Source organism: Podarcis bocagei (genome assembly GCF_964188305.1).
Source record: "Podarcis bocagei genome assembly, chromosome: 7".
Classification (NCBI taxonomy): domain Eukaryota; kingdom Metazoa; phylum Chordata; class Lepidosauria; order Squamata; family Lacertidae; genus Podarcis; species Podarcis bocagei.
The window spans coordinates 80806507-80832239 of NC_138132.1; the positions used below are offsets into that span (position 1 = coordinate 80806507).

At 46.8% G+C, this 25733-nt stretch overlaps 1 protein-coding gene across 5 annotated transcripts in view; it reads left to right on the forward strand.

The window, feature by feature from the left end:
* The first annotated feature begins 21780 nt into the window (after positions 1-21780).
* The window catches only part of PAX7 (paired box 7), a 174836-nt gene continuing 170883 nt past the window's right edge, over positions 21781-25733 (forward strand). For 3 of the 5 annotated variants that reach the window (XM_081203109.1, XM_081203111.1, XM_081203112.1), the window contains exon 1: positions 21783-22417. In XM_081203109.1, coding sequence (XP_081059235.1) covers positions 22333-22417 — 85 coding nt within the window. In that variant the 5' untranslated portion in view covers positions 21783-22332. Of the gene's footprint in view, positions 22418-25733 lie in introns of all 5 variants that reach the window. The other 2 variants (XM_081203113.1, XM_081203110.1) reach the window with 2 other exon arrangements.

Sequence of the window (25733 nt, forward strand, 5' to 3'; positions counted from 1 at the left end):
AAACATAAGGGTCAGACTGAAACTCCCTTGGAAGGATCTGGGATCTGATAAGAACATAAAAAGGGTCTATTGGATCAGGCCAATGGCCCATCTAGTCCAACATCCTGTTCACACAGTGGCCAACCAGATGCCCAATGGGAAGCCTAAAAGCAGGACCTGAGCACAACATCAACTCTCCTCTTGTGGTTTCCATCAACTGTGGAGGCAGAACATGGCCATCCTGGCTATAGGCTGCTGATAGCCTTCTCTTCCAAGAATTTGTCTAATCCTCTTATAAAGCCATCCAAGTTGTCGGTTATCACTGCCTCCTGCAGGAGTGAGTTCCATAGTTTAATTAAGGGCTGTGTGAAGAAGGTCTTCCTTTTATCTGTCCTAAATCCTCCCCCATTCAGTTTAATTGGACATCCATGAGGTTGAGCGTTGGGAGAGAGGGAGAAAAACTTGATCCACTTTCGCCATGCAATGTATTATTTTATAAACTACTTCTTTCTTTCTTTTTCCTTTTTTTTACTACAGAAAGTATTTTATTAAACAGCACAAGTTGGGGGGGAAAGATGCATCAGTGTTGGGATAAAGGTAAAGGGACCCCTGACCATTAAGTCCAGTCATGGACGACTCTGGGGTTGCGGCGCTCATCTCGCTCTATAGGCCGAGGGAGCCGGCATGTCTGCAGACTGCAGACAGCTTCCGGGTCATGTGGCCAGCATGACTAAGCCACTTCTGGCAAACCAGAGCAGCACACGGAAATGCTGTTTACCTTCCCGCTGGAGTGGTACCTATTTATCTACTTTCACTTTGACGTGCTTTCGAACTGCTAGGTTGGCAGAAGCAGGGACCGAGCAACGGGAGCTCACCCCATCGCGGGGATTCGAACTGCTGACCTTCTAATCAGCAAGCCCTAGGCTCTGTGGTTTAACCCACAGTGCCACCCGCGTCCCATGTTTATTTTCTGTTAATAAAAGTCCATTCAAGAAAAGTTGATTTTCTTCTTTTAAAAAGGGATCTTCTAACAGCTTTTCTGCCTCCATGGGCAGCACAGAAAGATAATAATTTATTACAGGAATGCAGAGGTGGTCTGGGGGCATTCATGGGTGAGGGGGCTGAACGCCCAGCTCCAGCTGTGTGGAAGAAAAGGCAGGGTGGCTGCCGAGCTCCCAGTTGCCACAGAAAACTGCTGACCGAGAGGAGGGAAAATGAAAGAGCTATGCAGGACTGTAGGTCCCGGGAGTGCCATTGAGGCAGGAGGTGGTGAGAGGGTGAGTTGACTCCCAGAATGAGCTGCCAAGACTTTTAACCGATTATTTTATAACCTTCCATCATGTCTTCTTACTCACCTAAAAGTCCTTACTCTAAAAGTGCTGAATGCTGCAGCCTTTCATCGCAGGTGTGAGGCAACATCCCCTTGATAATTTTGGTCACCCTTTTCTTAACCTTTTCCAGCTCTGCAATATCCTTTTTGATTACCATACATATCTCAGAAAATACTTAGGTAAAATTGAAAACCTGCTTCGGTCTCTCTCTACATTTGCTTGCGGATTTGGCCTTTAGGTGGCAGCACCTGCCTTAATGTTTCCATATGAATAAAACCGGTCAAAATTAACACTAGACACTTCTCCCTGATCTTTCAGGTTGATCCCTCACCTGCAACCTGGGACCCGGAAATTATTATTTTTGCTCATTTCTTCTCTAGGAAGGTCAGGCGCAAAGGAGGAGGGTGGAGATCCTGCTCATTTAAATAACTAGAAACTGAGTGAGGAACATTCAAGTAAATAAACAAACCTGTATATCACTTTCTACCTGGCCAAAGTTTACTCACCCCAAAGGAACTTAAACCCAGAAGCAAAATTTTTAAAAAAGTAAAAGGAATAGCGCACCATCAGATGAGAACATAGGAAGCTATTTTATACTGAGTCAGAGCAATGGCCCAGATAGCTGAATATTGTCTACAATGGCAGGAAACATCTCTCCAGGGTTTCAGGGAAGAAGAGAAGAAGAGTTTGGATTTGATATCCCACTTTATTACTACCCGAAGGAATCTCAAAGCGGCTAACATTCTCCTTTCCCTTCCTCCCCCACAACAAACACTCTGTGAGGTGAGTGGGGCTGAGAGACTTCAGAGAAGTGTGACTGGCCCAAGGTCATCCAGTAGCTGCATGTGGAGGAGCAGAGATGCGAACCCGGTTCCCCAGATTACAAATCTACTACTCTTAACCACTACACCACACTGGCTCACAGGGAGGGGACCAGAGTTGGATTTAGGGCAGTACAGGCAGTTCCCCTGCACAGGGCGTCGAGCCAAGGAGGCACAAATTGAAAAGATCCATAATTGAGAAGATCCATTTGGGGGCACCAAATTTGCACCTTGCTCAGGGTGCCATATTACCAAAGGTTACCAAAGTCTGCCCCTGAAGGGTCTTTGCCAGCCTTTCCTGGAAATGTCTTGGGGGGTTGAACCCCTGACTTTTCACATTCAAAGTATGTGCTCTACCTCTGAGCTGTCCCCCTGGCCTTCAAGTTCTTGCCTGACCACCAGCTCAACTTGGATCATGTTTTCTTCTTCCCTCCTCATCCCTTTTTCCTTTTGTGCTGGGTACTTTTTAAGATCATAAGCAACTCTACTCACAGATTGTAAAACTGCTCTGGGAGCCTTTCCAGCAGACTCGATGCTCTGAATAAGTAAATAAATTTATAGATCTCTGGTTCTGTGGAGGCTTGCCCGCTGTGCTTTAGAGCCAGCTTAGCTGACCTTCAATTAAGAAAGAAAAGCGGGGGAGTAATTTGGGGACATCTCAACTGAAACCTCATAATTTCAAAAGACTCCTTCCCTCTCCCCCTCCAACCTTCTGCCCACCCCCAACCCGCCGCACCCCCTTTTCAAAAGGTGGGATGATCTAGGTAAGGTGTGGCAGCAAAGAGGAGGATATTGTAGTAAATCTCCCACTGTATAATTATCTAGGAAAGAGGCGGCCAAAGGAATCTCCAAGCAGCAGGAGGTTTCAAAGGGGAAACTAAAGAGGGTTGGGAGCAAGAGACAACTTCTCTGTGTGTTTTAATCTCTCTTTCTAAAATAGTACACAGCAGGAAAGAAAGAGAAGAAGGGTGATCCTCTAAGCAGCTCTCTTAGAAAAAGGATCTCCTGTTCAGGAAATAACACAAGACTGAGAAAAAAGCCTTAGAGTTGTTGGGTGGTGAGTGTGTTGTTGTTTTTCCTTCCAATTATTTTCTGGATGAGACTCAGAAGTCAGAAAACTCCAAAAGAGCTTTGGTGTGATGCAGAGACAGGGAACTTGTGACAAGGGGTAAGTCAGGTTCACTGTGTTGTATCCAATGTTGATCCTATTGCAGAATTCGAACGGATCCCCGAGGATCATTTAATCCAACCCTCCTGCAATGCAGGAATAAGTAGACCCAATGAAATTAATGTACGTACATTCATGTTGGCAAGTTGGCAAGGAGAAAGGCACCTGATATATCATGGATTGTGCCAGGAGATGTCCAGTTCATTTTGCGGAGATATCTGTCACTCTTGCTGGCGATAAATGCCTCCATTCAAAAAAGAAAGAGGGGAGGGAGACACTCTGCCTCCTTGTCACACCGTAGGGCAAGATATCGCAGCCAAATGTAAAGAAGGGGCCATTCATAATTTCTGTGTGAGAGAGCGTATGAACTTAAGCAAGTTCACAAAAGGAGAGCCTGCCTTCTCTTGCAACCATCTGCAACCCCAGAGAAGTGGGGTTGGATTGGATGAGCCTCGGGGTCTCTTCCAACTCCGCAATTCTGTGATTCTAACTCCCTGCCTTTTGCTCATCTCGGGATCTCAGCCCAGTTCACGGTGATTTCCATTCTGCCTGCCCTAAGCAAAGGTGAAGCATTTTCTCTTGCTGTCGTCCCAAAGCGAATAATTCCATGTTCAAAAAAGGTGCACTTCCGATGATCTCCTACTGTGACTCTGTAGGAGAGTATCTGTTTTGCACACAGAAGCACCCGGACGCAACCTTCTGCATCTCCAGGTAGGACTGGGGAACACCCTGAGTTCCTGGAGAGTTGCTGCCAGCCGGTGTAGTCGATACTGAACTAGACTGGCCAACGAGCCGACTCAGTACAAGGCAGCTTCCTGTTTCCACCAACCCTTCAAAAACACAAGAACTGGGATGGAATCATAGAATTTCAGAGTTGGAAGAGACCTCAAGGAGCATCTAGACCAAACTCCCTGCAACACAGGAATATGCATCTGTCCCAAATCTGCAACCTTGATGTTATCAGCACCATGCTCTAACCAACTGAGCTATCCATTCATACTTTACTTTATGTGTTAAGGCAGCTACACTGCATGCAAAAGTGTTCAATATCCAGCATCTCCAGGTAGGGTTGAGAGAGACTCCTTTTCAGACTAATGCCAGTGTCCTGGAAGAAGCAAAGATCAGCAGTGTTGAAGCAAAGATTCTTCAACATCAACTTCATTGGACTGGTCATGTTGTGCAGATGCCTGATGATCGTCTTCCAAAGCAACTACTCTCTTCCCAACTTAAAAATGGAAAGCGTAATGCTGGTGGTCAACAAAAGAGGTTTAAAGACTGTCTCAAGGCAAATCTTTTAAAAATGTAGTATAAACACAAACAATTGGGAAACACTAGCCCGCAAGCTCTCCAACTGGAGAACAGCCTTTACCAAAGGTGTCATGGGCTTTGAAGATACGCGAACTCAGGACGCAAGGGAGAAACATGCTAAGAGGAAAGCATGCTTGGCAAATCCACTTCATGATAAACTCCCACCCGGAAACCAATGTCCCCACTGTGGAAGGATGTGTGGATCCAGAATTGGCCTCCACAGTCACTTACGGACTCATTGTTAAAACCGTGTTTATGGAAGACAATCTTACTCAGCTATGAGTGATCACCAAAGGAGAAGAGATTGGACCAATGTTCTTACTTAGTATAATTCATCTTCCTATATTTGCCATCAGACAAGCAGGGTTTTGAACCAGCCCCATAGGATATTATAACACCAGAGACTTTGGGATTTGACTTTTTGTTGGCACCTCCAATCACTCAACTCATGTTCCCTATGATGATATTTCTCTCTCTCTCTCTTTAGCCTTTAGAGAATTTAATTCCTTAACCAACTTCTTTTTTTTTTTTTAAGAGCAATTTCCACTTTGCCATTTAGGGCCGCTGCATTTAGTGATAAGTCCGCTGGAACTGTTAACTCCCCAGAGCCTGCCAGCCCAGCTCAAACAGATTGATGCACCTTCCAGAGAATAGGAGAGGTGCTCTCCAGGAGGGTGGGGTGGAATAAGGGGGGAAATTGGCCCAGGGATTATGATAAGGGTGGTGGCAACCGTCTTGGCATTCTCTGCACGTCTTTTAACTTCCCTTCCTCTTACTGAGGGTGCAACAAAGTCAGGAATCTGCCTTCTTCCAAGCCAGATCACTGGTCTATCAAGCTCAGTATTGTTAGCACTGACAAGCAATGTGGCAACTAGACTGGTGACTGGGAGTGGCCGCCAGGACCTTATAACCCTGGTCCTGAAAGACCTACATTGGCTTCTAGTATGTTTCTGAGCACAATTCAGAGTGTTGGTCCATCTGTGTAATGGTGTCTATTCCACCTGTCTGTTCATAAAGTGCAAACCATCCACATGAAAGGTTGTTACAGTTCCACAGAATCCTTTCACAGAGTCTAAGACAAGGATTTCTGGAATATTGGCCTTGTTTCGCCGTCCTGGGCTTCATCAGTAGTTAAAGCTCTAAGTAATACACATAAATATAATATCATGATCTCACACATTTTACAGCAAAAATAAGATAAAACCATAAATAACTGTACATACCATATGTGATATTACAGGACAGTGGGTCTTATGGCATAGTAGTCGCTGCAGTAAGCAGCAACTGTTACAAAGTAGGGTTATATGGACAAGCACCAACTAACAGCCATCAATAGCTCTCTCCGTAAATTTACCTAATCCTCTTTGGAAGCCATCCAAATTGGGATCCATCGCCGCCTCCTGTGGGAGTGAGTTCCTCAGTCTAACTTGGTTCTGATGAAAGTCCTTTGCTTTATCTGTTCCTGAATCTTCCAACATCCAGTGTCACTGGGTGTCCACAAGCGTTACGAGAAAAGAACAGACACATTTCTTTCTCAGTGCTCTGCACAAGTTTATGAATTTCTATCCTTTCGCTTCTTACTCACCTTCTCTCTAAACTGGAAAGCCCCAAACACTGCAAACTTGCTTCATAGGGGGGTCTCTCCATCCCCCACTTTTCCGTTTGGGCTTCCCTATCCTGAGACTTCCCCAACTCTTTTCATTTTGTGGCGAGGCAACCGGAATCGGACACGGTATTCCAAATGGGGTTGCACCTAGATTTGTAGGTTGGCCAGTGGTGGGTTTTCATCCTTAGGAGGGAAGGGAAACCAACCCCCTTCATTTCTTGACCCTGGAACTGTAAGGTAAAAGGTAAAGGTAAAGGGACCCCTGACCATTTGGTCCAGTCGTGACCGACTCTGGGGTTGCAGCGCTCATCTCACTTTATCGGCCGAGGGAGCCGGTGTACAGCTTCCAGGTCATGTGGCCGGGTCATGTGGCGAACCAGAGCAGCGCATGGAAACACTGTTTACCTTCCCGCTGGAGCAGTACCTATTTATCTACTTGGACTTTGACGTGCTTTCGAACTGCTAGGTGGGCAGGAGCAGGGACCGAGTAACGGGAGCTCACCCTGTCACGGGGATTCGAACCTCCGACCTTCTGATCGGCAAGTCCTAGGCTCTGTGGTTTAACCTACAGCGCCACCCGCATCCCTGGAACTGTAAGGTAAGTACTGTAAGGCCAAATATGACCCAGGGGGATACTGTCAATGGCAGAAGAGTGGTTCATGGAGGGGTTGCGACAGGACTCATCGCTCCTGCCTTGGCACAAAAGCCCAACTCTCCATAAAACGATCTGGCTTCCATCTCCCGAGGAGTTAAATAAAAGAAGAGGTGGAGACGCCTGGGTCTTTGGAACGGGGACGGGTGGAGACTGGGAGGGCAGGTGGGGGGGAGATCAAAAATCCTTTCTTCAGTATCCCAGCTCATAAACTGGGGTGGTGTTTCTCCTTCTTTCTTTTCCACCCACCTTCTGACCTCCTCTGTTTGAGGCAATTAGAAGCTGCCCGGGGAGTGCCAAAGAAAAGAGGAGAGGATCAATTGAGCTGACCCGCCAGTCGCTGGCAGCAGTTGCAAAGGGGCCCCAGTGAACTGTGCAAAATGAAATGAAATTAGGAGGACGTTTAGAGGGGGGAGCCCTGCAGGGCCAGATAAAGGCAAGCCCATCCAGTCCAACTCCCTGTTCCCAACAGAGGGCAGCCCAGCATGCCTTGGAAGACTCTAAACAGGGCCTGGCAGCCGCAGCTCATTGGCCCCCTAGTGGTCAGCTGTACAGCTGCTTTTGAACATGGAGGCTCCATTGCCCAAACCATGGTTTCCACATTGCACAAACCACGGTTTCCACATTGCACTAACTACAGCTCCCATATTGCACTAACTACAGCTCCCATATTGCACAACTCATGGTTTTCACATTGCCCAAACCATTGTTGACATCCATTTGGCACCATATCCCATATGGACTTGTCTTGACCACTCCAGTGGGCAGTGGTTCTCTAGGTACAGAAACTGGGGAGAAGGCTCATTTCACACACACACACACATACCCCGGGCCTGAGGTCCTGCATGCAAAGCAAGCACCAGCTTATGGGCCCAAGGTCAGTATTAGGGGCGGAGCGGGTAACAAGGACTAAGCTCCATTGGGAAGGGGGGCAAATCCCTGCCTCACACATTTTCTTTTAAAAGTACCTTTTGGAAGCCCCTGTAACATCAGTAATGCTGCCTCCATGCCAGCAAGCATAATATGAATTGAAAACTGCTCTCTCTCTCTCTCTCTCTCTCTCTCTCTCTTTCTGATCATGTTCCTCTGGAATCGCTTTCTAATAAGCAGAGGCTTAGGCTGCCCTTAATGCAGTTATAATATGATTTGGTCTGGTTGGCGGCCATGAGAGTTAAATTGTGTTGTGATGGGAGAAGTATCCACAGGGCCAGAGTCTTCCATGTGGCACCTTGGCTATGATGACTGGCTCACGCTCAAGATGAGTCACAGTTGGTTTTTGGGTGTGTGTTGCTTTTTTGTTCTCTGCCCAACAAACAACACAAGTTAGACTGTGATCCATTGGCATGCACCACAACTCAGCAGTGGGGTAGCATGTCCCCAGTCACCTGCTCCTGTGTGTGGGAAGGTGCCATAGCCTTGGAATGCAGAAGGTCCCAAATTCAATCTTCAATGGCATCACCGCATAGGGCTAGGAGAGACCTCCTGCCTGAAACCCTGGAGAGCCATTGCTGGTCAGTGTAGACCAGGGTTTCCCAAACTTGGGTCTCCAACCGTTTTTGGACTACAACTCCCATCATCCCTAGCTAACAGGACCAGTGGTCAGGGATGATGGGAATTCTAGTCCAAAAATGGCTGGAGATGCAAGTCTTAAGGTTATCAATGCATGGACCATGCATGATTCTTACCAATACATGGGTCTTGTCCCACCCAGCTCAAATATTATCCAGTATTGACTGGCAAGCGTTTCAGGCCTACCTGGAGATACCTTTCCTGATCCCAAAGATCTGGAGATGGGATGGGCTAAGCATCTGATTCCATCCCATCCCACTGGAATACCAGTCTTTTCATGTTCTTATCCCATTCTGATCACACAGACACATACATTGTTTGTTTATTTGTAATGGTTTGGAAGATGTGAAGATGATGGTTTAAAAAATACAATAAAAGCAAGACGTTTCCTTGGAGTAGAGTGTCTTTTTAAGACCTAGGTGAACAAAACATTGTTATGAATGAGGGAAAGGCAGGGGGCTACAAGAGAGAAGTATGGGGAGGGGGGGGAGAATTTCCTTTGCCATCATACTTTTATCTCTTTCAGCCACCCCAATAGAGAATTAAACGAATTTCATTTCCGTGATGAAGGAATTAATGGCCAACAAAAAAATATATATTGAAGAATTGAGTTCAGGTAGGAGACCAGAATCCAAAAGAGGACAGGAAGCCTTGATATTCAAATGGGGAGAAAGAGAAGTTATTATGTAACCATAAAAGGGTCCTATTTTACAAGTTAAGACTATGAAATGCATAAATGTAGACCGAGAGATCCCTCTGGGGAAGTAGGATTGTGTTTTTAATTCACCTAGACAAATAGGCAAGCAGGCTTCCATTCAATTCTTGCACACCTTTTCAACACGGGAGGCCCAGGTGTACTGAGCTGGGGGGTGGGAAAGAGGTTATACACACACACACACACACACACACACACACACACACATATACACACACACACAATCTCAGTTCCCTGAACAGAGGAGCTTTAGGAACAGTGCAATGGACTTCTTCAGAACATGTTAGGCTTTCTTGCATTGGATCCCACCTGTCAGAAATATTTTAGCTATGATTCCATTGCTAATTGACCCTTGGGGTCCCTTCAAATTCTATGGACAGGTTTGTCGAGTTTATTTATTTTTACCCTCTTCCAACCATACCAAGAAGATGAAAAAAGGCACCATCCTGGTATCCTAGGAGGGTGGACCAGGCGTCCAACAGATCAAGGGATCTGCAGGGCAGGAACCAGTGACGACAACCCTCTAACCACTATGCCACACCGACTCCATGTCAGCCCATATCTGATCAATGTGATGGCGATAGACTAAGCTCCATTTGGGAAGAGGGGCAAATCTCTGCCTCACACATTTTGGAACCTTTTGTACCTTTTGGAACCCTTGTAACACCAGGAATGCAAGCATAATATAAACTGAAAACTGGTGCAGAATTTCACGGCCAGGTTGCTCACCGGGGCAAGACGGTTTGAGCATATTGCACCAACTGCACTGGTTACCAAATAGTTTCTCGGCTCAATTCGAAGTGCTGGTCTAATATATATATATATATATATATATATATATATATATATATATATATATATATATATTCAGGCACCAGCCTGAAGATGACGAGTGAGACCTCGTCGAAACGTCGCCTAGACACCCCAACTCTTACACGGGAAGACACCCGAAGACACCAAAACCTGCATATATATATATAATTTATACCCCACCCATCTGGCTGGGTTTTCCCAGCTACTCTGGGCTGCTTCCAACAGAATATTAAAATACAATCATCTATTAAACATTAAAAGCTTCCCTAAACAGGGCTGCCTTCAGGTGTCTTCTTAAAGTCTGGTGGTTGTTTTCCCCTTTGACATCTGATGGGAGGGTGTTCCACAGGGCGGGTGCCACTACCAAGAAGGCCCTGTTTTGACCTATTAAGCCTGAAACTGCTCAGGACCACAATGCCTCAAGGACTCGCCTCTCCCCATATGAACCGCCCTGGACTCTGTGATCATCATCTGTGGCCCCATCTTTGTGTGCCTCCTTCATAAGAGCTCTGGAGGGTGGCAACATGAGAACAGGCCTTTTCTGCAGTACTGTTCCCTGTTGGTGGAACGCTCTCCCCATGGTTATTCGCCTGGCACCTTCATTACATATGGCACCAAGCGAAAACATTCCTCTTCAGCTAGGCCTTTGGTTGATTAATATTCTACACCCTCTAAAATGTGTTGGTGGGAGGGAGAGCTATTGTTTTCTTTTCTTTTGTTTTCGTTTCAACTATTTTGTGCTTTAATCCTGTATTTTTATCTTGTGAACTGCCCTGAGATCTTCAGATTAAGGGCAGTATATAAATTTAATAAGTAAAATAATAAATGAAATGTGGTTTCCCTCTTAAAGGTAAAGGGACCCCTGACCATTAGGTCCATTCGCAGGCGACTCGGGAGTTGTGATGCTCATCTTGCTTTATTGCATGTGGCCAGCATGACTACGCCGCTTCTGGCGAAAACAGAGCAGCGCATGGAAACGCCTTTTACCTTCCCGCTGGAGTGGTACCTATTTATCTACTTGCACGTGACATGCTTTTGAACTGCTAGGTTGGCAGGAGCAGGGACCGAGCAACGGGAGCTTACCCCGTCGCGGGGATTCAAACCGCCGACCTTCTGATAGGCAAGCCTAGGCTCTTTGGTTTAACCCACAGCGCCACCCGTGTGCCGGTTTCCCTCTTAAAGGTAAAGGGACCCCTGACCATTAGGCCCAGTCATGACCGACTCTGGGGTTGCGGCGCTCATCTTGCTTTATTGGCCAAGGGAGCCTGCATTTGTCCACAGACAGCTTCCAGGTCATGTGGCCAGCATGACTAAGCCACTTCTGGCAAACCAAAGCAGCACACGGAAATGCCATTTACCTTCCCGCTGGAGTGGTACCTATTTATCTACTTGCACTTGATGTGATTTGGAACTGCTAGGTTGGCAGGAGCAGGGACCGAGCAACGGGAGCTCACCCCGTCGCAGGGATTCGAACCGCCAACCTTCTGACAGGCAAGCCCTAAGCTCTGTTGTTTAACCCACAGCGCCACCCGTGTACCAGTTTCCCTCTTAGATCCTGATAAAAAAAAAACAGTATGTGGAGACAAGGCTGCAAAGGTGATATCTGTCTGACTTGAGGAAAAGGCTGTTCCTCGTGTCTAATCTGCTTTTGATGGGGAGCTGCTTCCCAGATCCTTAGAGATGGGGGCAGATGTCCCCATCTGTCTTGACTGTGCCCAAAGCCCCTTAGAAGTTCAAAGCCCATAAGAGATTCAAGGGGCATCTTCTTACAGCGGTCTGTGTTTGTTTTGAACGCCTTTAATGAAAACAATGCTTTTGCTCATTCGAGAGATGTTATGCTCCGATAAGGTAATTGCACAAGGGGACAAGCTTACATCCTATTACGGCTGCGCTTGGGATTTGGTGCCACAATTGAGAGTCCCATGGGCTCACTGGAGCTACACCCGTCACCTCCTGCAGCAGACAGGCGAACTGGGAATGAGTTGGTGCATTGCTTTTGGGGGTGTATTCTGCAACACATTGCTGAGGCAATAGTAAGGTAAAGGTAAAGGGACCCCTGACCATTAGGTCCAGTTGTGACCGACTCTGGGATTGCGGCGCTCATCTCGCTTTATTGGCCGAGGGAGCCGGCGTACAGTTTCCGGGTCATGTGGCCAGCAGGACTAAGCCGCTTCTGGCGAACCAGAGCAGCGCATGGAAACGCCGTTTACCTTCCTGCTGGAGTGGTACCTATTTATCTACTTGCACTTTGACGTGCTTTCGAACTGCTAGGTTGGCAGGAGAAGGGACCGAGCAACGGGAGCTCACCCCGTTGCGGGGATTCAAACCCCCGACCTTCTGATCGGCAAGTCCTAGGCTCTGGTTTAACCCACAGCACCACCTGCATCCCGAGCAATAGTAGAGGTGGGCTTATACCAGACTGTCCATGCAATGCTTCTGAATGCCAGTTTGCTAGAAATATCAGGAGGAGAGTGTTGTTCCTGTGCTCAATTTCTGCTTGCCAGAGATCTGGTTGCCACTGTAAGAACAGGATGCTGGGCATGATGGGCATCAGAAGTGGGGTGAATTATGCTGTTATGCATAATGGGTATCTGGGTGGCCACTGCAAATAGGTAGGACAGGATATACCACTTCAGACTATAGGTCCAGGTTCCAGGTTTTCCCACAGATGTGGGGGCCTGGGGGCAACTCTTTGTAAAAAGCCTTTTTCCCAGATGTGCTTGATCTCTACATTCAGGGTGTTCTGACTCTTCCACCTCCTCCATCTTTTAGCCATGGAGCATTAAAAATGGCGCTGCCATTTGTATCAGTAGATCTGATCGGACATGTGTGATGCTCAATTGCCAGTAAGTGATACACCCCCAGTCTTCGGTCTGATTCCCATGACAAACCATAACTTTTTGAGTAATTTTAATGGTCATTTTAGAAGTCAGAGGAGCACTGCTCTGAGGGGTTGGTTTGGGGGTTGGTTTTTTCCCTAGAGCAGGAGAAATAATGTCATTTGCTGAAGCACCAGGTTAACTGATGGATGCTATAGTGAGTGAAAGAGGTGATAATGAATCTTACAGAGTCTGTGACTTATTGGCCCAAAGCAATTGTGGAGAACTATAACTTACATCAGCCCCAACAAACATAACCAATGGTCAGAAATGAGGGAGGTTGTAGTTCAGCAAGAACTGGAGGGATAAAGGTTCCCAGCACCTGGCTTAGAGAACAGTCAGAGAACAGGGTAAAATAACCAACATGGCGAACAGGTCTATTAATGTCAATGGGTCTACTCTGAGTACAACTTAGATGCTACCCAAAGCATTTCCCTCTTTCATTGGAAATACCTAGGTACCCAAAGGCCATTTATCCATAAAAGACAAACTATTATCTAAATTCAGTGGCCTGGCTAAGAAATATGCATCTCTCCCAGTATATTGCAAGAACTATTAAATAGGGTGGTACCCAACTCAGTCATACTAGGAGTAGACCCACTGAAAATCAATGGACCTGAGCAAACCATGTCCATCGATTTCAGTGAGTCTACTCTGAGTAGGTCTACTTTTGGCTTCACATTCTGTGTTTGGCTTCACATTCTGTGTTCAAATTGAACATGCTTGTCTTTCTATAACTCCACAGATCAGGATCCCAGGTCCCTGGAAATGAAGCATCAATTGCTACATTTAGGCTGCACAAATATAAGACGGTGAAGGGATCTAGTCAACAAGCTGGACATGAGTCGACACTGTGATGCATCAGCAAAGAAAGCTAACACTATTCTAGGCTGCATCAACAGAAATCCAGTGCCAAGATCAAGGGAAGTCCCTCAACTGGAGATCTGCGTCCAGTTCTGGGCACCACAATTAAAGAAGGATATTGGCAAGCTAGAACGTGTGCTGAGCAGTCCGACCAAGATGATGAAGGGTCTGGAAACCAAGCCTGATGAGGAACAGTTGAGAGAATTGGAGTCTGGGCCAGAGAAGAGAAAACAGAGAGGAGATATAATAGGGCTGTCACATGAAGGATGAAGCAAGCTTGTTTTCTCCTGCTCTGAAGGGTGGGACCAGAAGCAATGGCTTCAAGTTACAAGGAGATTCCAACTAAACAGTAAGAGCTGTTCAGCAGTGGAAAAGATTCCCTTGGAAGGCCATGGATTCTCCTTCCTTGGAGGTTTTTAAGTAGAGGTTGGGTTGTCATCTGACATGTATGCTATAGTTGAGATGCCTGCATTTCAAGGGGTTGGACTAGATGACCCTCGAGGTCCTTTCCAACTCTGAAATTCTACAATTCTAGATTGTGGGAACATGATAATTCAAACCACATATGAGAAAGCTTGATTGGGGGAGAAAAATAGAGAAAATGGAGGAGAGAGGTTATGGAGACTGATCACCCAAATGTCTTAATATGCCTGGTGCTCCCCTCCACTTAAAAAAAAAAAAAATCTCCTAGTAGTAAAGTTTATTTAAAGAGGACAAATCAGCTATCTTTATCACCCAGAAACATGCCATAAGGATTAAGAAAGCAGAGAGACAGTGATGGAAAAAAGAGAATCTGACTGAGGAAGCGAGAGAAGATAGGAAGTGGAGGAGTGAAATGTACCACTCACTCCTGTGCAGGTTTACTCAGAAGTAATTCCCACTCAAATAAATGTGCAACGGAGCTTACTATTTATAAAACCACCCTCCAATGCATATTTAACCAGAATTAAAGTTCCATTGAACACAACAGGGATTACTCTTGAGTAAGCATGGACAGGATCCCAGCCCGATCCGATGTAGGCTGACCCAGAAGTAAGTTCCACTCCCTTACCTGCAGTAAGTGCGAATAGGATTGCAAGCAGTGGCAGTCCAATCCTGTGCAAATTTCACCTAGACGTAAATCTCCCTTGAATTCAATAGAGCTTACACCTATTGAGCTCAATTTCTTGCCATGATTTTAATGTCTGATATATATATATATATATATATATATATATATATATATATATATATATATTCACTGGAGGGCTGCCTTTCACTGAAGCTTGCTTTACTAAAATCTATTCCTTGGTACACCCAAGAGAAAGATTTGTTGGGGTCAGGGGATATAGAATATGGAATTTTAACGATTTTTTAACCACCTGAGTTCAAGCAGAATGGCACTGACCTGGTGACAATCCTACGCAGCGCATTTTCCTGGGAGTAAGCACTATTCAACTCAATGGGGCTTTCTTTCGAGTAGGCGGGGGGCGACGACAGAAAATTCCCCCAGAGGGAATTTACTCAGAGTAGATCCCTTGTCCATGAGGCTCATCTTGGGTCAGTCACTGCCTAACCTACCTCACAGGGTTGTTGTGTGGATTAAATGAGGTGGTGGAGAACCACGTGAGTCGCCTTGAGCTCCTTGAAAGAAAAACGTGATATATAAATGCAATGAATACTGATGATAGTAATAATTTAGCGTCATTCTTGTGGCTTTACTCTTTATAGGACAAGCATTCCATAGAACCCCATTGATGTTGCCTAGTGCCTAATGCAGGGTTTCCCAAACTTGGGTCTTGGACTACAATTCCCATCATCCAATGGTCCTGCTATGGGAGTGTCCTTTGTTAGACTTTTTAAGCTGGACACACACACCGCTTTCTCAGTGACGTCCCCAGGGCCAGTTATCAGCAGTTTAAAATGACAATATTAATATCACTTTAAAACAATTAACTTCATTTATATCTCACCTTTCTTCCAAGGAGCTGGGAGCAGCCTAGATGGTTCTCGCTCCATTTTCCGTTCCATTTCCTCCTCAGAGGAGGGTCAAGTGTTCGTGAGGCCCCGATCCTTGCGTCACCGATCCCTAGGGGAAACCCCCATTCATTCAGTATTTCATTTCATTTCTTTATATCCTAATTTTTTCTCCAAAGAGTTCAAAGTACGTGCTTCTCCTCCTGTTCCTTTAATCTCCACAACAACCCTGTGAGGTACGTTAGAATGAGAAGCAGTAACTGGCCCAAGGTCATGGCTTAAGTGGGAGGGATTTGAACCCTGATCTTTCCCAAATCCTAGTCCGACACTCTAACCGCTATGCCACACTGGCTCTCGCTGCAGAAAGAAAGGCTTCTGGGCTAAAAACGCGCTCAGGGCTGCAAAGTTCCCGCCTGGGTCTCTGTTTCCTTTAAGCCGCCTCTCAGGAGCGTCAGGCGGTTCACCAAACAATAGGTTGTTTGTTTGTTTGTTTGTTTGTTTGTTTGTTTGTTTGTTTGTTTGTTTGTAGCGCAAAAACCTATAATAACAGAAGCCAGAAAAAAGGGGGGAAAATGTTTATTTTTCTTAAAAGAAAAAACCTCTTTACCCCTCTTTGGTTCTCGCCCCGTCTTCCAAATCTCCCATAGCCCTCTCCTCTGGCCAGCTTCAGCTGTGAAATCGCCGTTTCACACACGCCCCAGGCTTCTTAATTGTTGGGGAGGGGAAAATATGTATAAAATGAAATTTGTTTGCCACCAGGAGACCCTGGGCACACGCGTGGCTATTCTTTTTCTCTCTCCTCTCTCCCCCTCCCCAATTTGCCACAGAGTTTCCTTACGCGTGGTGTTTTCTAAATTGCTTATTCTCCTCCCCCCCCCCCAAAAAAAAATTAATTCTCCGATTTCCTAATATAGAATGGGAAGGAGAGTCGATAAAGGAGTAGTTAACCTGTCATCGCAGGAGAAGGCAGCCCCACCTCTCCAAAGGGGTGGCAGCCGATGATCAACCTTTCCCACTAGACATTGCTGTCGAGGCGAGGAGTCCGGTCCTTTCTCTCTGTTGGAGAAGGCAGAGGACTGGGTTCACCTGCGCCTATATCAGCCTAAAGCTCAGTCCTCTCTCCTCCTTATTTAATAGCCAGACTCCCAAAGTAAACATCTGGAGAGGTAGTATTACTACCATGGTTCTAATTTCCCACTCGTCCACGAAGCTCATTCGAGGTGACTTTGGCGCTGGTCTCTGCCTCTCTCAGCCGAGCCTACCTCATACGGTTGTTGTGAGCTAAAAGAGGACGGAAGGCATGAAAGAGAGAGAAAGAGAAGCATGTGTGCCTTCTTGAAGAAAAAGGAGGGATATAATTGCAGCAATAAGTAAACAAAAATGATAATCATGGTTTTGCTAGCCTGGTTAGTAACGCTGTGATGGAATCGTTTTGCAAAACTCTCCATGACTTTTTGCATGTGGCTCAGAAAGCAACTGTTCCAGTACAGTTTCACTGAAAAGCTGCTGCGATTTACTCCCCGTGGAATGTGCGTGGTCTGGGATCCAAATGGGACCTTCAGCCAGGGATAATTAGTCAGTCAGAAGTTATCCCGTGCCTGAACAGGGTGCTGAACTAGATCTGAAACACACAGGTCTGGTCCAGCTCTTCAGAAGGCCTTAAAAACAACCAGGAGTCTTGTGGCACCTCAAAGACTTAATGTTATCGTGGCATAAACTTTTGTGGAATGCCAGCGCGTCCCTGGGAATAAGTGTTATATCCTGAATCACAGGAGTATACTGCATGTGGTTGACCAGCGAGGTCAGAAGGAAACGAAAGGCAGGAATCTACAGAGGGTGATAGCTTCGGTCACAAGCAAAAAAAAACCAAAACAGGTGTTGATAGCACAGTCCTTCTGTCATTAGTAAGTCAATCCACACTTTGATGAGCCGCAAAACAGTCTCGTTCAGTCCCGATAGAGTCGCTGCTCTCCATGAATTCCGGGTTTTCCCGCGCAAGCTCCTTGTTCCGGGATGGCCTCTATAAAGTTGCGCAGTCTTTGCACTTCAGTTCACCTCCCAGTCAAATCTAACCCCCTTTCTTTCAATGCGAGAGTGAACCCTGTGTTCCAATCCTACTAGCTGAATTTTTTTTTCTTTTTTTATTGATTGTTTTTTTCTGGGTCGAACCCCACAGTTGAGTCCGCATGACATCAGAATATTTTGCATTTATTTATTTATTCTCTATCGAGATCGATATTCCGCGTTTACTCGCGTTTGATGCCTACGCAAAACACCTGACTGCCCGTTGCCATCCTTACTGCTAGATCGTAGCCATCCTCAAATATCTCGAGGGCTGTCACGTGGAAGATGGAGCAAGCTTGTTTTCCTCCTGCTCCGGAGGGTAGGACTCGAACCCATGGCTTCAAGTTACAAGAAAGGAAATTCCGACTAAACATCAGGAATAACTTTCTGACAGTACAAGTCGTTCGACAGCCGAGCGGACTCTCTAGGGAAGTGCTTGATTCTCCTCCATTGGAGGTTTTTAAGCAGATGTTGAACGGCCATCTGTCATGTATGATATACAGTGGTACCTCGGGTTAAGTACTTAATTCGTTCCGGAGGTCCGCTCTTAACCTGAAACTGTTCTTAACCTGAAGCACCACTTTAGCTAATGGGGCCTCCTGCTGCCGCCGCGCTCCCGGAGCAAATTTCTGTTCTCATCCTAAAGCAAAGTTCTTACCCAGAGGTACTATTTCTGGGTTAGCAGAGTCTGTAACCTGAAGCATCTGTAACCTGAAGCGTATGTAACCCGAGGTACCACTGTAGTTGAGAATTCTGCATGGCCTTGGATTGGACTAGATGACTCTATGATTATATCTTATTATCGCTCTTATCTCCAGCGATGTCTTCTTTGAAATCCTTCGGGGGTGGGGGTGTTGGTGAAATTTAATGTCTCCTTGAGCTTTCGAGAGAGAGGATGAGAAAGGTTATCGAAACTGCATTCGCCTTTAGGTCTGTGGAATATCGCGATTTATGATTAAATTGGGAATCCTTTGCGTTGATATAGCGCTGGGCTGAGCGTCCCTCTTACCCCAACGAATAAATACCACTGTGATGTTGCATCGGTGAAGCGCAGAGAGAACCGTCAGTTACTTCATCCCACGGATGTGCAAGAGAATTGGGACGGGAGGTATATAAACAGGGGTCTTTTTTCCCCTTCAGAGTACACCACAGTGGTTTCCCTCTCGGTAGGAGCCACGAGGCCCCAGCCCACTCCTATTCCCGCGGAATTGTCTACTGGGAGGAAACAGGCGGCTGTGCATACATACCTTTGCTGTCGAGAGGAGTGGCAGGGTGTATTTAAAAGAATAATAATGTAGCTACTGTTTTAAGTGTCAAAGGAGAGGGAAGCGGATCAGTTATGGATGGTATACATTTATATATATCTCCATATATTGCGCGCGCACACACACACACTTTCAAAAAGAAATATACCTGTTTATGCAACTTCTCATTCCCCCCCCCCTATCACTTGGCGGTGGTGGAAAAGGAACCTCTCGCTTCTTCCCAAGAAGATTCTGGAAATATTTTGAGTTCGGGGAAGAGCTCCGGTTCCCATCAATCGACAGTGTCAGTTAATGGGAGGGAAAGTCTGCCTAACGAGTAAGTTGCCCAAGGCGCTGGTCAGATATAAAATCAGGATAAAGGTTTAACACAATAAGTTGTGTTTGATAGCGTATTTGCTTGAAAATGTGTGTGTGTGTATATATATATAATTTCAGACCAGCTGGTTCAAGGAGCTAAAGGAAAAGGAAAGGTGTTTGGCTTTCATTTAGTGTAGTTTGCAAAACTTTTTTTCCGATTTAGGGGGGGGGGGTTAGAGCGAGCAGAGAGAGAGAGAGAGAGAGAGAGAGAGAGAGAGAGAGAGAGAGAGAGAGAGAGAGGGGGGAACAAAGGACACTTCGGAGCCTTGGCGTCGGTGCCCGCTGGGAAGGAGGGATGGAGTCATCCTCCTTAAAGCTTCAGAGGAAGGGGGGAGACCAGCTGCCTTCACCCCCCCTTCTCCCCCCCTGCCACTGTCCTGGGTTTCAGAGAATTATGATCGCTGTTTAGGAGAGGAGGGACGTCGTAGCCTGGGCTAAATTCACCCAAACAAACCAAATCGACTAGAAAAAGACGATTCACATGTTCTTATTGCTATTGGTATTAATGTCAAAGATCTAGCTATTGTACTTCGGCTGGGAAAGGAATATGAGTTAATAATGATAACTATTAAGAAAAAGCTGGAACACGTAACCTTAACTAGTTCTGGGTAAGAGATGGAGAGGGGTGGTTGTTTTTTTCATTTCAGAAAATGCTTCTCGGTTGTGGGAAGGGGGAATAAGCCCCGCTCAACTCGGTGGTGCTTCCGATTGAGACGTGTATAGGATGAGGGGCTGCAATCCTAGGTGCCGTGAAACCCACTAGGACTTACTCCGAGAGAACGTGCGTACGAAAGGACTGCCATCCTTAGGCGCCGCTTCCCGGGAAGCCGTTCCCATCGAGGTCAACAGAGCTTGCTTCCGAGTAAACGTGCACGGAATCTGGCTGCTCCCGGGCTGTTGTTCGCCGGGTAGGTTGCGCAGGAGACACCCCCCCCACACACACACACACACACGCACGCACCAGATTCACTGAAACATCCCCCGGAGTATATATGAATTATAGGATCGGGTTGCGCCTCTTGAAAGATCTTAAGCGCTTTCAGGTAACACGAGTGGGGCCTTAAGGCCAGATCCACGTGGCTAGGATCCGGGCTGCCTGGCTGCGATCTTCGCGTTCCAAGACCCCATGCAACCAGCAGCCGACAAAAATCGATTCGCCAAGTTGGGGGTGGGAGGTGGGGAGAAGTGTAGATCTTACACCTGAGTGTCTAACTCTCAAGAAATTACACGGAAAGAGACTTAAAATGGGCTCAGCGACCCACCGGCTTGCTTCTAACCATGCTGTTACTCTGAAGTAAATCCTAGTACTGATGTGTTTGTTCTTTTCCACAAACGTCTATTGCCTTCCAAGTTACCAGCGAAGCGATGCTGCGACGTCTACTCGGAAGCAAACCCTCTCCTGCTCAGAGGTCCCAGGGGAGCGATCCTCCAGCTGCTTAAAACTACCGGTAAATGAGGGTCCCTTCCTCGACCCTTCCTCATTTTCGGGGAGGGAGGGAGAATACCTGCCAGGTGTGAAAGCAGGAAGACCTCCTTGACTGACTGGAAGACTTGTGGGTCGCGATGTGTGAAACGCGAGCGAATCTTATCTGCTCCTGCTGTTCTGAAACCTATTGTAGATACGTTGTCTCTCAAATATATATTATACATATATAATGCAGTCAAGGTGGACGGGTCTCTCTCCCCAAGTTTAAGGCTTGGATTAAGGTAAGGGGGTTCCCGGTTGTCACTTCCCTCTCCTTAGTACAGAATTGAAGTCCCTCCTAGAATCCCTTTAGCGGGGAAATTACGGCTTATTTTTGTGTGGAAACCTCTATTCTAATATGTTGGGGGGGCAGAGAAGCGGTCCCTGGAGAAGTTTGGGCGCCGAAGTTGAGGGGAGAGTGCTGAGGTTCCCCCCTCCCCTTTTCCTCGCTCCCCCCCCCAAGAAAACACGCTTCATTTGTCTTGGGAAGTGGCAAGGCTACTTTTGACGAAATAGTGGTTTGTTTGTTTTCTTGGAGGGGGGGAGCGAAAGGACGTCATTCTTCCGCCTCCCCAGGTAAACTTTGGGAAAGTTTTTTTTTAAAAAAAGAAATGCTCGGAATGCTAGCACTTAAGAATATATATAGATATATAGGGGAAGATTCCGTTTTCTCTCCTACGGAGACCACCGCCACCCACTTTTAAAAAAACAAATCCTCTAGATATACCGGTACGTCTGGGAGAAGCGGGGGACACACCAGCCCCTTTGCGATTGGCTCCCAAGCCTCGGAGTTAAATCTCCCTTCTCTGCGCTCATGAATAAAAAAAGGAGGTTTTTTAGAAGGGAGAAAGGGGGGAGGAAATCCCCACTCCGCAGCCTATCAGAGTTGCTTCGGTCTCCCTTTCTTGCATTTCCCCCATGCGCCAAAGTTCAACCCGTCTTCACAACTTCCAACCTTTCCTATCCTAGCAGTCATCAGACACCCCCCTTCTTCTCCTCCTCCCCCCCCCCCAAAAAAGAAGCAACACACGCACGCAAAATAAGAGTGAGGGAAGGAAGGGGGAAGGAAGGAAGAAGGAGGCAAAGGAGGGGGGCAGAAAACCTTCTACAATCCTCCTCTAAAGAAATTCAACCTCTGCTCGCTTTCACTCCACAGTCTTCATCGCGCATTCCTAAAGGACGCAAGCTCAGTTCCAGCTGGTCAATTTCAACCCCCCCCCCTTTTTCATTTTTTTAAAACTCTGGGGGGGCTTTGGGGGAAGGCGAGTGGCTGAGGTTCTCCAAGAGGGGACAGACCAGAGGAGGGGTCCTCTCTCTTTCTGTCTCTCTCCACGTTCTCTCTCCCCGCACCCCATTTTTTTTGGTAAAAAAAAAAATTATATAGACACTTTTTTTCTTGCAAAGATTTGGACTCCCCTTTTTTCTCCGGCTTTCTCGACTTGAAACCTTCCATCCCAGCGGCCCCCCCTTTCCTCCTTCCCTCCCACCCACCCGTTCATCCCAGCAGCCTCGTCTGGAGTATGGCTGCGCTCCCTGGGACAGTACCAAGGATGATGCGCCCAGCACCCGGACAGAATTATCCCCGCACCGGATTTCCTTTAGAAGGTAAGCAGGCGGCTCGTTTTTCCTTCCCAGGTTAGATACTTGTTTTTTGGTTTTTTTTAAAAAAAGAAGAATTTAATTACAAAATAAAAATGTTAGGGTTTGGTTTTCCTCCTTCGCTTCTTAGCGGGGCCTTCCGATTCGTTTCATTTTTAAACTTTTCGCCATTATTCTCTTCAACTTTCAGCCCGTGTTCTTAATTTTTAAAAAGGAGGCATTTGTTCAAAAGGAAGTTTTGTTTTGAAAGCGCGCTTGGAAACCGCCCTAAAGCCAGTCCCCTTTTACTGGGGAGGAAGCCCTCTTGCCGGGCTTACTCCTGAGTAAAGACGGCGGTTACAACTGCCTGCTTGCGAGGGTAGGCGCGTTTGGGACAAAGCGGGTCTTTTTCACTTTGCGAGCCAGAAGGAGTCAGGCGTTTCTCGCTGCCGTTTGGCATTCCTAAGTTTCCCTCCAAATTCTAAAGAGAGACCAATTTTCCAAACTGTGGTCGTAATAGATATAATACATATAATATATTGTGGGGTTGTTTCGTTTGCCATTGACTCGTCGCAGACCGTTTTGGAAGGGGCGTTTGAATGAACTTTGCGCAGCTGGCTCCCTTCCTTTACCCCCGCTTTCCGTTTGCATGAAAATGTCTGTTCGTCCTACACCGCCCCTTACCCCAAAACCAAAGTCCGGCGATGATATTTTTTGGTTTAGAAACGAGAAGCGAGTGAAAGCGACCCGGCGCGTCTGCGATGGAACGTTGGGCGCGCCAAAGGTTCGGAAAGAACTTGTCACTTTCTCTTGTCAATTACTCCCACGTTCTCTCGCCTCTACAACCTCCCACCCCCCTCTCTCTCTTTATATTTGAATGAGAGCGAGAAGTAATTAGAAAGCGGCTTTCCGACATCTCTCCCCTAAAAAAAAAAAAAAACCACACAATTTTCTCCAGTCTCTCCCCCTCCCCACCACAGGTCCCCTGATTGGCGACCAAACCAGAATTAAACAAACTCCGGGTCCCCTTCCCTGCATTTATTAAAGCAAAGCTCGCTCAGCCGAGAGCGTGCTCAAGTGGGCGAGCAGGCAGTGGGTGGGGGGGGCGAGCAGGCAGGGGACCCACGCCGGCTGCGCAAAAACCCACACGCCGCGGGGATTTGGAGTGAAGGGCCTCCTTTTCTGCGAGCAAATGAAGTGAAGCGGCGCTGGAAAGGGAAAAAGAGATCAGGGGGATTACCAAAATATTTGCACAACGTGATGGGGAATAATGACGAGGCGGAGCGGGCGGCCGGTCCAGGCGCCTCTCGGAGGCAGGCTGAGCCCACTCGAGGCTGAGCTGTGGCTAATGACAGCGCGCGCCGAGTGACTCCGAATTAGCGGCGCGTGATTCTTGATTAAACCGCCAGGCGAGGACCGGAATCCACTTTCCTCTCTTCGCCAAGAAGTGTGGAAGTCGGGGGTTAGGGGGGGAGAGAGAGAAAGAGAAAGAGAGAGAGACTATCATACAACCCCCCCCATCCCAGTCTCTTTTTTTTTCTCCCCCACCCCAATTTCCAAATGTGTTGGGGAGCCACCATCCTCGAAGCGAGGAAGAAATATTAAAAAGAGAGAGGAAGGGAGGAAAGGGGGGGGAGAGAAACCCGAATACTTTTCTCTCTCACACCACCCCTCAAAATAAAATTCATGTCTACTTTTCCACTACCACAAAATTGGGGGATATGTGACTTTAAATACCCGCTTAAAGCAATATTTATATATAGAAGTTCTCTCCGGGTCTCATTCAAGTGTTGGAGTCCTAAGAAAGAGCGCTTGGGAAGGTGGGCGCTTTTCATAACGCAGATTTGGTTATAGGAATACTTTTTAAAAAATATATCAGGAAGCGTGCAAATGTATAAAATTGACTTTTATTTTATGTGAGAACTATCTGTATATGTGTATAAAAGCATCATAAAAAGCATCATATAAAAATATAAAAGCGAGCTTACTCTGGATCCCATTTATGATTTGGTTAATCACTAAATACTGATAATCCCTGATTTATATATACTGAAATGAACTCTTTCTATGTATGCATATAAATTGATTTATGTAAAGATGAACAGGTATTTCTTATATATGTGTGTGTCTCCATACAGTATATGTTTGAACAGAAATACGTAACACAAACACACTTTCCCCCAAAACCTTGGCTGTTTTCAAGCCTAACAGGTCACAGAAAGGGGGGAATGAGGTTTCTATAACGGCGCCGTTCTCCAAGCTGGGTAAGGATAAGGGAGAAAGGACATTTTGTAGTTTATCAAAAGTAGTTGTTTGGGGAGAGGGGGTTAGAAGACGTTGGCGGTTGTTATTTGCAGGGGGCGCGTGTAGGCCAAACGAGAGAAGAAGACGAAAAAGGACAACCTTACACAGATAGAGATCAAGGCAGCTGAGAGGGAAACGCAAACAGATGTCTGCGCGCTCAGCTGGAGAGGCGCCCAGGGAACCATTTATAAAATATATATTGGGGTTAAGGGGAGGAGGAGGGGAGGGGAATTTTGAGAAGTTTTGGCGCAGACCGATCTGTGGGAAAGCGACAAAGCGCCTGGTATTTGCCTCCAACTTACTCAGAGAAGAGCCACTGAAAGGGATGGCCCGAAGGTAACGCTGTCCATTCCTTTCAATGGTTCCGACGTCCTGCATTTAAAATGAACCCGGGGAGAGGAAAACCACGGAACCGGGCGCCGCTCTCCTCCGAGGTTCAGTGAAACTCCCGGGGGAGAGAGGTTCGGATCCCCGCCAGAGACATTAAAGGGAGAAACTGGCTCCAAAGGAGTCTTGGGGGCCATGTCTACGCGAGAGTAAGCCCCTCAAAAGCCCAATGGGGCTTCCTTTTTGAGGGGTCCTCCGGGCATGCTTGCTCCCGAGGGAGCTCACGCCTGGCTGAATAAAACCGGCTTTACTCCCGAGGAGCTGGCGCCTAGGATGCTGTTGCGCGAGTGTTTGGCGCGCAGCGCGATCCTAAGGAGGAGTGGTTCCTCTTTGTTCCGTGCGGCTTATTCTTGGAGCAAGCGCGTGTAAGGCAGTAGCTGGCAGGGAAATGTTTTCAGGGGGGAGTGTGAGAAAAACCCACCCAAGCACACGGCCTTGTCAGTTACACTGAAAGTTCTCAAACCTGTCTTTGTAAGCTGTCTCTGACGCATACACAGAGTGCTGATCATTTGGGCCTCGCCTCGGTTTAGACCTCGTAATTGAAGCAGGAAAGTATATTCTGATCGGGACCGCGATCCCAAAGCCCTGACTTTGGTGTGGTTCTTAGGAGGGGTTGGGAAAAAGAAAGAGGCGTGTTTCACTTGCACGCGTG